The 16,046-nt window shown below is 46.2% G+C and overlaps 1 protein-coding gene across 2 annotated transcripts in view; it reads right to left on the reverse strand.

The window, feature by feature from the left end:
- The window catches only part of LOC126533622 (apoptosis-resistant E3 ubiquitin protein ligase 1), an 84,972-nt gene that overhangs the window by 67,735 nt on the left and 1,191 nt on the right, over positions 1-16,046 (reverse strand). For both annotated transcript variants that reach the window (XM_050180784.3, XM_055072226.2), the window contains exon 2: positions 15,347-15,574. In XM_050180784.3, the coding sequence (XP_050036741.2) occupies positions 15,347-15,539 (193 nt within the window). In that variant the 5' untranslated portion in view covers positions 15,540-15,574. The remainder of the gene's footprint in view (positions 1-15,346; positions 15,575-16,046) is intronic.

Below are 16,046 nucleotides of genomic sequence, written 5' to 3' on the forward strand. Positions count from 1 at the left end.
ATTCACACGTACTCGCAGGACAAGAAGCTGCGCGAAGCTTGGATCGCGAAACTTAGAACCGGCAAGCAGCCGTCGGCTACAACTCGAGTGTGCAGCAAGCACTTCCGCGAGAAAGATTTCTGATACGGCGTCGGGGCTGCGACGTTCGTTGAGTATAGCACAAAGCGCGCACTGAGACGCTCGCCCGCGCGCGCTGCCCGGGTGATGTTATGAAGCATGAAACTTTCGTCTATGAACTTGTTGATGCTAGATACTGGCAAGTTCACTGAATTGGAAAGAGAACGGTAAGAAGCACATTAAAGAAAGGCGTTGCATACGCTCATGCTTGTGTAGCACCAAACAATGAAATGTATTGTTAAGAAAAAATGCATTAAGAAAAAGAAGCAGCGGGTTAATGCTCGCTGACAAGACCCATAAACATACAGTGCGACGCAACTTGCGAAATAATGACATTAAATCGTCCAAGACTTTAAAGAAAAGAAAAGAAGATTGAATCGTCGCGGTGGGACATCACAAGTCGCCGCCGTAGGCGTCGAAGCACCTAGTTATAACGAAATTATTTTTGAACAGCTCTGACAGCGTCCACGCAACAGCGGTTGCTTGTGTACTGCCAAATGCTTACATGCTGCGGCCTAAAACTCAAGGCACGGCGCGAAAACGTGCTCGCAGCGAAAGCAAAACGCTGTGCGCGGATATGCATGCAGACGCGCAGTCGGTCACCGCGAACCCGTGTGATCGCTGCATTGAGGCTTCACTCCGTTATGCTCTATTCGGTTATACAGACAGCCCACCATAAGAACATATTTTACGCAGTTTTCTCTTAGTGATTGCCGAGTTTTCACGCAAGAGAAGCCGGTTCGGGGGACTCCATCGCGGCGACCGCGCGCTGTGGGCGTTCACTGTACGTATTCGGTAAAGGAGTAGAGTCTGTAAACCATTCTGTGCTTTTCTGTTTGCCCAAAATCATTATTTTGATAGTAAAAAAGAAACTTCCTTCGTTTCGAGAGTACTTACAGAAATGCCCAGGAGGGCTCCCGCGTGGTGTTCTTTTATTGAGCGCCGGCAGCCAAACCTATGAGGAGCGCGCCGCGTTATCCCTCATACTACGCAAGCGAGGCGCTTAATTCCGACAGATGGCGACTCCGCAAGTCCTCGCCCCCAATAAAGGTGGTTTTCGAAATAAACGGCCGCGAGTTGGCACAAAGTGTGTCCAGTTCCTTCCGTGTTTGTCCTTTTCTGCAACGCACTGTACGATATACTGTTCTTATGTGGATAGGCACCAAGCCCAAAATAGTAAAATTTGTCAACTGCAATGAGCACTCACGTACAGTCAAACCTCGTTATAACATAGTTGCATCTGACGCATAAATAGCTTCGTTATACCCTATATTCATTATAAACATAAACCTAGCTGTTACACTAACAACGGTGAGACCATTTTACTTCTTTATATCCGATAATTCGTTATATTCGTTTTCGTTATATCGAGGTTAGACGGTACGCATAGCGCACGCAATTATATTTAGCGTACGGCCTATAGCGTATATAAATAAGCGCGTTTCTACAGTTCCAGCTAGATGCTGTCTGGTCATACGAGCCGAGGCGCGCGGTGTAGCTACCGGGCGCAATTGCCACCCGGTTCGGGTGGTAACGCTAACAGATTATTTTAGCACAGCGTATGTAATAGGCCGACTGTTAAATTCCGAAGCCTACTTTTAAAAGTACGTTTCCCTCAGTCTGTCTTAAATTCCGTGATTGAGACCCTGCTGCAGAAGTTGAAAGCTAACGCGCTGCCAGCGTGAAAGCGCACTCAAAGGAAACGTAGCGTGTTAAGCCAGAGGTAGGCCCTCATGTGCACCGTGTGAGCCATAATTTCAAGAAGGTTAACCAGATAACCATATATGTTATTCCAGTTATTTTTTCAGCTCCAAACAAGTTGGCTCAATTGATGCTCCCGGATCACTCGCAATGGGCCGCGGTGATACCAGAAGAAGCACGCTAAACCTTTCAGACGCTGTGTTGAAGGGGTGGTATATGAGATATTGCGGCAAGTCCTACATTGGACAAACGGGACCTTGCATTAATGACAGACTGAGGGGAAGAAATTATGGGGCTTTACTTGCCAAATCCCCGATCTGATTATGAGGCACGCCGTAGTGGGGGACTCCGGAAATTTTGACTACTGTTACGGTTGGCGTGTAACACCCTGGGCGAAAAGTACGTTCAAAGACTATGCCTAATCGAAACGGAGGATGGATTCCTAATTTGCCAAGGTTGTATCGAGTGGTTGCCGGTCTGGCAGGAGCCCCGCAGTAATGACAGGCCCCTTTGTGTGCGCGACCAAGGGGAGCACCCTCTCCGCCAACTGTCCAACTATAGGGGAAAACGCTTTCCTCGAACCAGACAAGACCCCCGGGTTGCTACCAGCACAGGCAAGCACGTGGAAACGTCACCTGGGAGAAAGGACCAGCCGCCTACGACCCCCGACCCGCGGCCTGCCGCCAGCGGAGGCAAGCAAGTGCAACGTCGCTTAGGAAAGTGGGAGCAGCCGCCAAGCACCGAAGAAACTCAGCGCATGTCACGTGACGTTGATGTGAGCAAGATCCCGCCTACGATTTTGGTGGTCCTATTTAAGGGGCCCTGCAATGTACTTTTTCAATCAATTCACTCTCTTCTTATCCTGCACCAACCATTGAATAAACAGCACAAGTTTCGCACTAGAAATCGTCTCGTCCCTGCCTGGTCGCCATGGTCTACCGGACGCCTGCAGCCCGCCTACAACGCCACGCTACCCAATAGTAACGCCGGTCGAGGTTCGAGAAACAGGCGTCGCAACGCCACCTGGAGTTCTTTAACGTGCGGCTAAATCTAGGTACACGGGTGTTTTCGCCCCCATCGAAATGCGGCCGCCGTGGCCGGGATTCGATCTGGCTACCTCGTTCTTAGCAGCCCAGCAGACTGAAGGTGCATGCAAATAGTATTGGTAAGTGTGACAAAGCGCATCTTCCTGCGCACTGTAAGGCCTGTCGATCGTTGTGCGCTATACTTTGAGCAAGTATTGATTCTTGGCAAAAGTAGGGACTAAACTGCCAGGGTGTTGTTGGAAGCTTTCTTTATTAAAAAGAAATGGACTGATTCTGTCAGGGATACATCAATCATTCTGCAGAAATGTGCCTTCTTCAAAATATGTTATCATGACCACGTATAGTTCCACGTCACACCTTGGCTCTCTGCGCACGCGCGGAAGTTGTCTGTTTCTGTATGTTTCTGAGGCTGTCATAAAACAGTTGGTAGTTTCGCGCTTCACTGTCTTCTTTTTTCTGTCCCCTTTCATTCATTCAAATAAGTTTAATGAGTGCCCTGCGATTTCGTGGATTGGACCTGGGCCCCGCCTTCACGAAATGTATTTCGCACCGCAATCAAGTATACCTTCACGTATAGTATACCTTGTGGGGATGCGTGACTCTCACGCGTCCCCTGATATGTTGCTTTTCCGCATAGCTCCCGTTTCCTGTAATCCGGCTTCGCCGCGTGGCTTGATGCCCGCGGCATTCGGTGTGGTTGAAGCGCAGTACGAGAGATGACCCGAGTGTTGCGCTGCTAACGCCACCTAACGGCGGGGTTACTTGGGCGCGGAAAGGTGCAGGCTCTTCCTCTGGTTTGGAATCGGCTAGCGGCGCGGACGTTCCACGCGTGCGACAATCCATGCTTGTGCGAGACCGTCTCGTGAGGCCTCGTTCAAACGCGCCACCGTTCGCATGACCGTTCGCGCGAGCGGCCAGGCGTTGGTGTCCAGCATGCGGCGAACATATTCGCTCGTCATCCGGTCGCGGTGAGTCGGACTTCCTAGATTTGTCGCGCGCCCATCGGCATGTTTTGTGGATAGCAACCTGGCTAGCAGGCAATGATCTATGAAAGGTGCAATAAATGCCCTTGTGATTGTTTGCACTACTGTGTTGTCGTTCCTTTGTCCCAAGAGCACGGGTGAGAACCCCACAACCCACCAAGTAACTTGCCCAAGAATAAGTCCTTTTGGAAAGCTACAGGTGCCGTAGGAGTACTTCTTGTTCAGCTAATTGGCGATGCATAGCTAAATGACAAGGGCCGCAAAATTAACAAAGACGGAGACAGCGTACAAGTTGCATGGTAGTGGCGCTCATCCTCTCTCCTTTGTCTGTGTATGAGTTCATTTGTGTCCCTTTTCCGACAGCTACAGGGGCAAAGCTTCTGCACGTTAGAACGCTCTCGATTTTTTTTACCACATACTGAATCGGCGTCACTTCCCCGTGCGACGTTTCGTATTTGTCCAAACGCAGGAAAATAAAAAACGTAAAAATTAAGTTATATCTAACACTCGCGGTGGTGCCTTTTTCTTCTTTTTGTGCTGCAGATGAGATGCTTATTTTTTTCTTAACCAGCGCTGAACTAACGCGGATAAAAATGTGGGACCAAAAAACGTCAGGAGCGTTTTCTCTTGGGTATGCTTCGTCCCCGTAACTCGCCCTTCACTGTCACAGAATATGGTCCGCGAGTACCAGTTAAATTTCTTTATAACAAAATTGCATAAAACGAACCAACTTATATAACGAAGGAGACGAAATTCTCCATCCAGAGGGATTTAAAGGAGGAATCATATTGGGGAGGCTATATTGCAGTACACGCAATACACGCAGTACACGCAACATAACGAAGTAATGGATATAACGAAGTCATTCTGGCTCCTTCTTCAACTTCGCTATGACGAAGTTTTACTTGGCGCTCCAGCACAGCTGCGCGTCGTGTTCGACAAGAGAAACGCTGCGCGTAATTAAGGCAAAAAAAAAAAAATAACGTTCGTGCGTTCCGCGAGTCTTCTTCCGAAGTTAATTAAAAAGAAGAAAATAACAGAAAGATAAGGATAAATCAGATAGGGAGATTGACCAGGACTGAGCCCGGTTTGCTACCCTGCACTGGGTAGGAACGGGACAAAATTATTAAGAGAAGGTATGTTCAGGCCACCGACGCGGTGAAAATTCTCAGCGCCGTATCAGAGACGGTCGCTCAATCCGGCAGTCTTCAACAATAGTAGCGGAAATATTGGGTGCTTCTGCAGCCGTAAAATGCGAGGCCATGGACTCGAAATCAAAGAAAGGTAAAAAAAAAGTGGGGGTGTTCGAATCGAATATTGAAACGCCCCCGATTGTCGAATATTTTCTTATTCCTTGGCGAACTAAAATATTCGATAAAGAGGAGGCTCGTGTCTGTCGTCTCCCATAGTTTCGTTCTAAAGAGCTGCTTCGTCGCCCAAGTATGCTTTCAGCAGAGACAACGTGTGCTTTTGCACCGACGCAATTTTGGCTCGACAGCTGCACTGCAGTTTAATAATAAAGGGGTTACAGTGACACGTCTACGGGAACGTTTCGCGACTCCCTCATCTTCAGGCGTTCGGCTTCCCTGCATGACACGCGCGCAATGGCGAGAGTCCAGTAAATGGAGAGCTCGCGAGTGTAGTAGTTATACGTAGCTACGACACGAGATGGCGCTATAGCACTACCGTATACTTGGTATATGGATAAATGAAGGCAATAGATATATGGAAACACAGGAAAAAATAACAGTGAAGGGGAAGAGAAATGCAGCCATAATGAAGCACAGAGCGCTATGGGGATACAATAGGTATGAAGTGCTCGGAGGTATGTGGAAAGGTGTAATGGTTCCAGGACTTACTTTTGGAAATGCGGTTGTTTGCTTTAAATCAGGGGTACAATCAGGACTCGATGGGAACCAAAGGTTAGTGGGTCGCCTCGCATTGGGCGCTCATGGGAAGACTACAAATGAAACTGTGCAGGGTGATATGGGCTGGACTAGTTTTGAAGTGAGGGAAGCTCACAGTAAAATTGAGTATGAAGAACGACTGAGGGACATGGAAGAAAGTAAATCGGTTGGGAGAGTGTTGAGGTGTCTGTACAGGAAAAACATTGATTCACAGTGGAGGAAAAGAACTAGGAAGCTTACCAGCAAGTATGCGGCCTGTGGGGTGGGCAACACAGCAACAAAGCAGGTCAAGCGGAAAGTCAGAGAGGCTGAATTAATCTCATGGGTGGCGGCAATGGAAAAGAAACCTGCCATGAGTAACTACTTAAGAGGAAAAAACGAAATCAGGAAAGAAACCATTTATGATAACTCAAAGGGAAGCTCATTACTTTTCGAAGCGAGATCGGGATGCCTTAGAACACGCACCTATAAAGCGAGATACAAGAAGGAAGAAGAAGCATGTGCTTGCTGCGGTAAAGCTAGGGAAACGACGGAGCATATTTTATTAGAATGTGAAGACGTCTACCCAGCGGTCGATTTAGGCAGCCATATCGAAGTAGGAAGCCATATCGAAAGAACAAGGAAGCCCCATATCAAATAATTCCATATGAACATATGGGGATCCGATATATCATATGGAGCATGCCCCCATATGATATATGTGGACATTTGGGTTTTTTATATGGTATCCCCATACGTTCACATAATCATATGGGACTTGCCCCGTATGATAAACGAGAACATTGGGAATTTTATATGGGACTTCCATATTGTTATATGGTGGTCATATGGCGCATGACCCGTGTCATATATATATATATATATATATATATATATATATATATATATATATATATATATATATATATATATATATATGGTATCCCTCATGTTTATACGGGATTGTTGGATGTGGGGAGTACGAGCTTTTTCGACAAGGATGGGCGGCGTCGGAGGAGGAGGAAGAGGTTCGCTTGTCCAGGTTAGTTACCTGATGTCATGCTCCCTCCTAGCAGTTTTTTTTTTTTTCCTTCCTCCACGGTTTCGGCCTCTCTGCTGGGGCTCGCGGCCTCACCTCGGAGGGCTTTCCCGTTCGGCTTCGGGTCCAGAGCGGTACCGGCGTGGGCGAACACGATCGCTCGAATCGCTTCGCGCGACCGCGCCAGCCGGTGGACGACCTACATGCCTCGAAGTCCAACGTGGGCGAAACATAAGCGCTCGAGTCGAAATCCTCGATTCCTCAGAGCGTGTCACTGTGGTACCAACCCTCGTTACACACCTTCCAACCTTTGAACCTAAAATTCGTAAAAGATCTTGCGGACACGTACGTCCCCGGAAGTTGAGAGGTGGGAGGAATACACTCTTTAAAAAGTTTGCGCCCTTTTGGGCTTACCTATTGACTCGTGTAAGGGCCGCACCCCCAACTTGGCAACCAAAAATTGGGGCGGGAGGGGGCGTTCAATCGGAGAAGCAATCGCGTTCGGTGCCCGATGCCGCGCGCGCTCGCATCGGCGAATTTTCGCGCGCTGCGCACTTCCGCGTGCCCTTACCAGATCGCGAAAGCTGCGTGTTGACCTCTGATGCAGTTATACATTCGAGGATCCGGGATGTGCTGTAGTCCAAAAGGTTAGGTCCCGTGTAAGGGGTGCACCTGGTCAAAATGGTGAAAAAGTGCGGCCCTTACACGAGTCTTGTCCCACAACGATAGTCGTCATCTGCCTTGCTGCAGTTTCCTTTCTTGAAAACTCTGCGCTTTCTAGTTTCCCCTCAAGAATACTGTGTCACGCTGAAACGCGCATGCCGTTCGCGACCTGGAAGTGCTGGGGGCGCAGTGTTTAGAGATAGGAAAGGCAGCCAAGATAGATGACAATTATCGTTGTGGGACAAGGTAAGCCCCAAATGGGTGCAAACTTTTTTTTAAGAGTGTATAGCGCGCATTTTCTTTTTTCACTTTTATGTTCGCCCTCGGCATACACCTTTTGCAGGGTACACGCTCTATTAACGATGATTTATCTTCGGACGTATCATGCAAGCACCTAGCACGCTTGCAACAGCACAAACCGACGAGCAACGTACTGCTTTTAGACCGCAGCGACTTTCTCAGCAGCTTTGCTGTTGCCGATATTACTTGATTTGGGAGCGTGTCGAAATATGATTATTATGTTTATTGGCATCCTCTTCGAAACGGGGAGGGACGAACAGTTCCCTAGCCTGCTTGGTTTAATTAGGTTTTACTACATCTATCGCTATCTAGCATTTTGCGCATCTGATCTCGATCTTGACTTTCGTATTTAAAACATCACTGTACTGCATACCATTACCAACACTTGAAATGACTCCGGCTCCATCAATCTCTTCCTTGATTTCCTTCCAGCAATACGCCAATCGTCTCTTTCTTATTTCGACTGCTGACCAGTTAATCCTTCCTTCTTTGAATCCCAACGCTTCTGGAAGGCGGACATCTAGCTCCTACGGGCCTCGACGGCTGAATATTTTCGCATTCCATTACGACGTGCCGAATCGTTCCCAAACGTTTTAGAGCGCAGCTCGCAGACGCCCGTTCCTACGTTGAGCGTCGGCGTGCCTCGGCGGCGTAGCGTAACCGAGCGAACGAGCACAGCAAAAAATGAAAGAGCGAACGCGGAGTGCAGCGGGGGATGAAATACGGCGACAGCGAAGAGAGCGCGAGGAGGAAGGCGGAGGAGGCCACTTTGAGGCACCACCAGATGGCGCTGACGTCTGCGCATCCATGGTGTAATCCATGTGTAATGCATGGTGAAAGGTGTAATGGTTCTATGACTTTTGGAAATGCGGTTGTTTGCTTTAAATCAAGGGTACAATAAGGACTCGACGGGAACCAAAGATCAGTGGGTCGCCTCGCATTGGGCGCTCACGGGAAGACCACAAATAAAGCTGTGCAGGGTGATATAGGCTGGACTAGTTTTGAAGTGACGGAATCTCGCAGTAAAATTGAGTATGAAGAACGGCTGAGGAATATGGAAGAAAGTAGATGGGCTGGGAGAGTGTTCAGGTATCTCTACAGGAAAAACATTGATTCACAGAGGAGTAAAAGAACTAAGAAGCTTACCAGCAAAAAAAAAAAAATTAAATTATGGCGTTTTACGTGCCAAAACCACTTTCCGATTATGAGGCACTCCGTAGTGGAGGACTCCGGAAATTTCGACCACCTGAGGTTCTTTAACGTGCACCTAAATCTAAGTACACGGGTGTCTTCGCATTTCGCCCCCATCGAAATGCGGCCGCCGTGGCCGGGAATCGATCCCGCGACCTCGTGCTCAGCAGCCTAACACCATAGCCACTGAGCAACCACGGCGGGTAAGCTTACCAGCAAGTATGCGGCATGTAGGGTGGGCAACACAGCAACAAAGAATGTCAAGCGGAAAGTCAAAGAGGCTGAAATAATCTTATCGGTGGCGGCAATGGAAAACAAACCTGCCATGAGTAACTACTTAAGAGGAAAAGAAGAAATCAGGAAATAAACAATTTATGATAACTCAAAGGGAAGCTCATTACTTTTCGAAGCGAGATCGGGATGCTTTAGAACACGCACCTGTAAAGCGAGATATAAGAAGGAAGAAGAAGCATGTGCTTGCTGCGGTAAAGCTAGGGAAACTATGGAGCATGTTTTATTAGAATGCGAAGACGTCTACCCAGCGGTCGATTTAGGCACCACTGGCCTCCTTGAAGCCCTTGGGTTCAGCGGGAGCAGTGGTAAAGTAAACATGTCCGCAATAGCCATTAGTAAGAGGCGATTGGAGGATTGCTGGAAGAAAAGTGGGGAAACGACAAAAGACGGAGACGTACAAAAGCAGAGTTCGCATAGGGGATCAGACAATTTGGGTGTGGTAGTTCATAGTGTTTTTTTTTTCTTTTTGTATTGTTTAACCTAGGTAGGACATTAGGCAGTATAATAGCAAGAGCTGGGTGGCGCAACCCACCGCCCCGTTCCAAAGGAGACGCTCATAACATCCATCCATCCATCCATGGCACCGGCCATGTGGGGAAGAAAAAGAACCAGAAAGCTCGCCTTCGCGCACATCGTTCGCCGCAAGCGTTTCCGGTAATGATTACGGTTGCATAAGCTGCGGTTGCCGGGAAGCGGCAACCGTGTGGCTGGTCTATATAAAGCGCCGCGAGTCGTGGCTCTGCGGTATCGGTGCGATGACTCAATATATCGCGAAATGAAATCAAGTATGCATCTCCGCTCAAATTTCGCAATAGGGAGTATCGTAATCGTCGGGAATTTTTTTTTTTTTTTCAGCGGTACACCCGCCTTATCCTGCGGCGCTTATTTGACCCGGTTATGTTTTCGTCGCCAGGCAGCCAGCTTGGGCCTCCAACAGCAAGGCACTCCGCTTTGCGTTATCATACTTTTTCAAAGTACCCTCTGGTATCAGTTTCCCATAGATGTGGTGGCAGACTGACGAGCAAAACTTTTCTTACAAAGCGAATTTATTTTTCGGGAAGCTTGATGAAACATCCGTAAAGTCGCACAATGATCCTGAATTCATGAACTTTAGGGAACATTCGGGAGTTCACTGGTATGCTTGGAACGTCAATAGCACTTAAAAAGACGGACACACATAAAAATGACAACACACGGCGCTAACTTCCAACTGTTGATATTAACGCGTTAGTTTTACAAGGGCCCCTTGTCGCACAAAATCCAGCGTAAGCGTCCCGCGTCGACAGTGTTCTGAGCGAAAAATCATTCTGAACCATGCATACCCAACTACGCAGACCCTCCGTGTTGCGCAGAGGTGTCACTGAACTAATTGAATTTCTCAAAGTAAAATGCGTCAGAAAAAATCGTAAAGTATGACTTACACACAACCTACAGATATGACAACGTCGGATTGTAATTTCAATATACGAGAAAACATAATTCTGTCACGCGGAGACTCAAACACAAACCCCTTTTCCAGCGTTTCTGCCAATCACAGAGCGGCGCGCCCGGTTCCTTGCAACACCATCCAGATGGCGCTCACCTCCGCGCATCCGCGACCCACGCAGGAGGCCGCGTTTCTACCGGAAAGCTTGCCTGTGTGCATAGCGTTCGTTTCCAGCATTCCCTGGTAAACATTACGGTTACATAAGCTGCAATTGCCGGGAAGCGTGAGAAGCAGTCAGGGAGCTTTGAATGCTATCGTGTTCCACTCTTAAAGGCAAAGCTTAAGCATCCTCCAAATTCTTGAAAAGGCACATGCCTTCTTAAATTGGATTGGGAGTATGCTCATATTTGGGCTAGCTATAGCATCGCATAGGGGAAAAAGCTGGCCTCTTGTGTGTTTGAACTCACGTGCCTTGCGTCAGTTTGTTTGAAAGAGCTATAATCAACCACCATGCACACCTAGCTTCCATGGTTCGATCGTAAAGAAAAACCCCAGCTTGGTATTTGCGGCTTCATAGTGAGGGGGTATCTGCTCTAAGCATTTCACATCTTGCTGTAGGCAGTTAAGATTTAGATCTATAGTACAAGATAACTACAAGCGTGAGGACACCGAGCATTCATTAAAGGATCCCTTGCGATTACATACAATATGGATAATTCTGGCAGCATATTCTGCACATTGCTTTAGTTTGTTCCCTGCTATAAAAAACAATTAGTGAGGCAAAGTTTTTTTGTTTTTTTTTTGTAAGTCAATATAATGTGTGACATGGCTGACAGTGACCTAGCTGTCACTGGCAATATTGCATGAAGATGTTAAAAAATCACCAGCCAGAAGAATGAAACCACTGAAGGCTTTCATTTAACAATTTAATAGAAACAAATTTATTTAACTGACTTACTGATGAGGTTCAACAAACTAAGGCAACATAGAGACCATGGGAGCTGCTGTAGTTAGCGGTGTTGAGCTTGACTTGGCCCCTCTGGGGTTCATTAATGTACACCTATAGCTTCGTACATGAGCTCATTCATTCTGCCCGGAACGTCATGTATCTGGCACAGGCGAGCACCAAAATTGTGACATCATGATCAACAGCAGAATACTATTACAAGTAAGCTGCCATGGCAGGTTGATTACATTTGATGTACAGTAGAATAGGATTAAATGGAAGTCAAAGGAACAGAAAAATAGTTCCGTTTATCAGAAATCTTATTTATGCAAAGGCCGCAAAAATTTCACAGAAAGATTGTTGTATTTGAAAAGTGTTGAGTGTTCTGACTTCAACATGGTGAGAAAAAAAAAATGTTCTTGAACACTGCTTGGAATAGCACAGATTCTTTCGCACAAGGCATTCATTCATGCGCTCTCGCTTTTTTAGTGTTGCCATCACGATGAATGAAGGAATGAATAAAATAGGCAGTGTGAACGCTGCACAGTAGTCGCTAATGCTATGACAACACAACTGCCTGATAGATTGGATTTTATTGGCTATTTGGCATCACCATTTGACATGTTTGTCTATCTACTCCTGTTTTACATGAAGTGCGACAGCCATTGAGACAGGTGTGCTTTTGGTTCCAGTTCCGTTTAATCGGAGTTCACAAAAGGAAGTGTTTCGCTTAAATGCAATTTGCTAACATTGTTCCTAGCGATGGCAAACCAATGTTGGTACACTCGTCCTGTGTATCCAGTATTTATGCTTAAGTGAGGTTTGTGTATCCGGAGTATGCTGCATCTGATGCATGGGCACAGCCAGGCACATTGACCACGTGTCCACCCCCAAGCCCCCTCTTCTGCACCTTGTTCCCAGTCAAGTGTGTGCGCCCCCCCCCCCCCCCAACCACCCAAAAAGAATTCCTGGTTATGTCGCTGATATGATACCTTTACTGAGAAACCTATTGCTTGGGCCATCCTGATACAAACACACACACACACGCACACACACACACACGCGCGCACACACGCACACACACACACACAGAAGCACTATGTCAGGCAACTGTTCAAGTTATTGGAATCCTAGTAAGTGACTGCAGTAAAACTTGAATTCATAATAAAGCCATAAAATGCTTTGCGAAAATTTACAAAATTTGAAAAAAAAGAAATGCGAAATATTAGGTCTGAAACTTCAAAACTCTGGCACCAAGGCTGAAACTACAACTCTGTTAAAGCATCCGAGAGCATTTTTAAAGCAAATCATATCAATGTGTCAAATTAATCCTGCATGTAACCAGCTACGTCAGTAAAGAGAGTTAAGCAAAACTTTATATCATTAAAAACGGCATAGGTCGGAGGCATAAATAGCATATCAAGTGTTTATTGCTAACCACCTTTTGTGTGCAACTTTACTGCTGTAGTTTTTGCCAATGTTAACAAGCTCCGTCAACACTCACCAAAGCTAAGGTACTCGCTTATTCGGTGTAGTGGATTCCCATGAAATCAGTCAAGCAGCGACCGAACAAGAGCAATTCTTTTGTTCCACACATATTTGGATGGCGAGTACCCAGCTGTTGTGCCAAATCTGCTCTTTGTGTGTCCTGGTGAATCGTTGTTAAAAGCTTTTTTTTTTTAAAGCAATGAACAAAAGACACTGCAGTCACCTGCCTTATCTGCCCTATGAGGTATCAGGTAATGGAGCGAGAATATGTGTACATACAGTCTTATCTACCTTTCAGAGTTACTAGTGCAATATATATATATATATAGCCCCACCCCCCTGTCCCATCTCAGCTGTCCCAAATATAATATCTTCTCATGCCATAAACAGGATAGATACAGGTACACAGGGAAGACCCTAACCATATCTATGGTCATTCAGGTGCTCAGATTGCAGTTAAACACCCACCCGAAGGAAAATTTGCCCGTGCTACCTTCAGGGGTTTCCTAGTGTAGACTCATTATAGACATAGACTTTCTACCTTTCCCGAAACATACATACTATATGTTTGCCCAGCTTGCAACGGGGTAACAATACGGCAGCAAGGGGCAAGTGGGTGGTGCTTCGAAACCGCACCACAATAACAGAGGCAAATTGGGTAACAATGAAGGGCATGTTAAAAACTTGAACAAGACAAATGTTCGTAGGAAGATGGAGGCTTGAAGCGATTAACAGTGGCTGAACAAAGTTATGTCGCCGGCTCCAGCAACATTTCTTGTTCAATCACTGTTTCTCACCAACTTGGTCCTATATGGTGCATAGCTAACAATATTTTGAGTGCCTTGAATTTGTAATTCGGTTGACATTTGTTATCACTGCCCCCTTTTTTTTGTTAACATTGATGAGTGTGGCGAAATGGGCTTGTTGGTCGGTCATCTTCTAACTTGTAGTGCAGGCACAACAATAAAAACATAAAAGATACATTATCTGATATAACTAAGTAAATTTAACATGTTTCACGATTACATTAAAGCCTGCAACGTGTATATACTTACAACAAATATTGGCTATAGCAAAGGTATTTTTGTATAGAATGAAACTTTATTATAATGAAGTTTGACTATAAATAGTTTTTATGTGACATCACAAATGCAGCTTCTCACCATGCTAGTACCTGAACACAGCAGCCATGATGGTGCTGGTGTACCATATTACCAAGTGTACATTGTTTTGCTTTTTGACAGACTATCACTATTATCGATTTGTCACTTGGCACAATATTAGACAGATGTGCTGTCACGTTTCATGTTTACAAAGCTTCTCGATGCACTAGTAGTATTAACCCGATGTGGTGGCCATGATGACATCAATGCAAACCATATGCACGGTGTGTCCCAGCTAGCAACACTGAGTGTTTAAAGATGGGCCATTCTACACGAAGATAATAAACAAGTACATATTGTTCACAGTCAAGTCAAGTAGCCGCCAGTAACGTTTTGTTGATGCCATTTGATTTAATAATCAATTGCAATAAGCTATCTTTTAAATACTGTTCTGAATGCCATACTGTCAATCAAGAATCATAGTTAAATTGAAAGAAACTTAAAACTGGGGTGTTTTCAGCCAGGCACTTTTTGCCTGCTTACTTTTTCCGGCTGATAAAGAAAGCTCACGGAAAGTATCACGTGACTAACCATCTGCCCGCATCAAAAAGCAGCGCCTTCAAACAAGCTCCGTAGCAGTTAGTCGCAGAGCTGGAGCTTTATCTGGCGCTCCCCGCCCACGACAGCACGGCATGACTGATCGTCCACTAACTCCTGTGAAGCTAGTTTGAAGGCACTGCTTTTTGACGCAGGCAGAGGGTTAGTCAAGTGATCTTTTTCATTTCTCGCAGGCTTTCATTATCAGCCAGAAAAAGTAAATGGGCAAAAAATACCTGGCTGAAAACAAGCCAGTTTTAAGTTTCTTTCAATTTTCTACAAATTCGTCATTGACAACACATCATTCAGAGCATTAATTTAAACAATTAGGCAATTGTAATTAATAAACTGAATAGCTTCAACAAAAAATTTACTGTCAGCTGCTCTACTCTGCTGTGAACAACATGCATGCGGTTACCTTCGGGCAGAATGATGTCTTTTTTTTTTAATGCGATGTTTGATAGCTGGAACACCCTGCATATGAATCTCCGTGCGTTATGTGTCATTATCAAGCACTGCGTGCTAGAGAAGTACAGCTACTGGTCAATTTCATGCTCCACCCTTACCTTGGTCATATATGAACTGCTTGTGCTTTCCATAGCCAATGTTGTCGAGCCATCTGAACACTTCCTCTTGGTCTTGTTGCTTGATGAACTCGTCACTCTGTCGTATAGCGAGGAACGTCAACACAAGCGTGGCCAGGGCGCACAACACTATCGACGGGAGACGTGCAGCGAGCCATATGGACGGATGTGACATGAACGTGACTGTTATGCCGTTGTCCCTCGACGATCCTGAAAGAAACGGCAGGGAAAATTCATTCCTGCTAACTCTGTCTTGCGATTTCGTAATGCTAGCATGCTGTCTCAATGCTGCAGTCACATATGGAAGGTCAAAAAAAGAGTGTGCGGTGATAGTTAAATCAATGCACGCAACCATGTCAAATTTACACAACTCTCTGGATTCAAGGGTCAGGCTGTGGTTTTCATACACAGTGTTCACGGCTGCTATATCCGTTAATTGTTCGTGGCCCGAACAACACAGAGGCTTGCAGGAAGGTGGAGACTTGGAAGTAATCAACAGCTTGTCGAACAATGTCTGCCTCTGGCTGGAGTGCAACGTTTAGACAAGGGGACTTGTCAACAGTGCGGCAATGCCAATGACCCTTCCTGAGAAAGGCAGGACTCCCTTGTTGAAACATTGGCTCCAGTAGGAGGGGTGCTCTATAAGGAAGGGGGGGGGGGAGAGCAGAAACATCTTCTGCCC

This window comes from Dermacentor andersoni, chromosome 7 (assembly GCF_023375885.2).
Source record: "Dermacentor andersoni chromosome 7, qqDerAnde1_hic_scaffold, whole genome shotgun sequence".
In the NCBI taxonomy this organism is placed as follows: Eukaryota; Metazoa; Arthropoda; class Arachnida; order Ixodida; family Ixodidae; genus Dermacentor; species Dermacentor andersoni.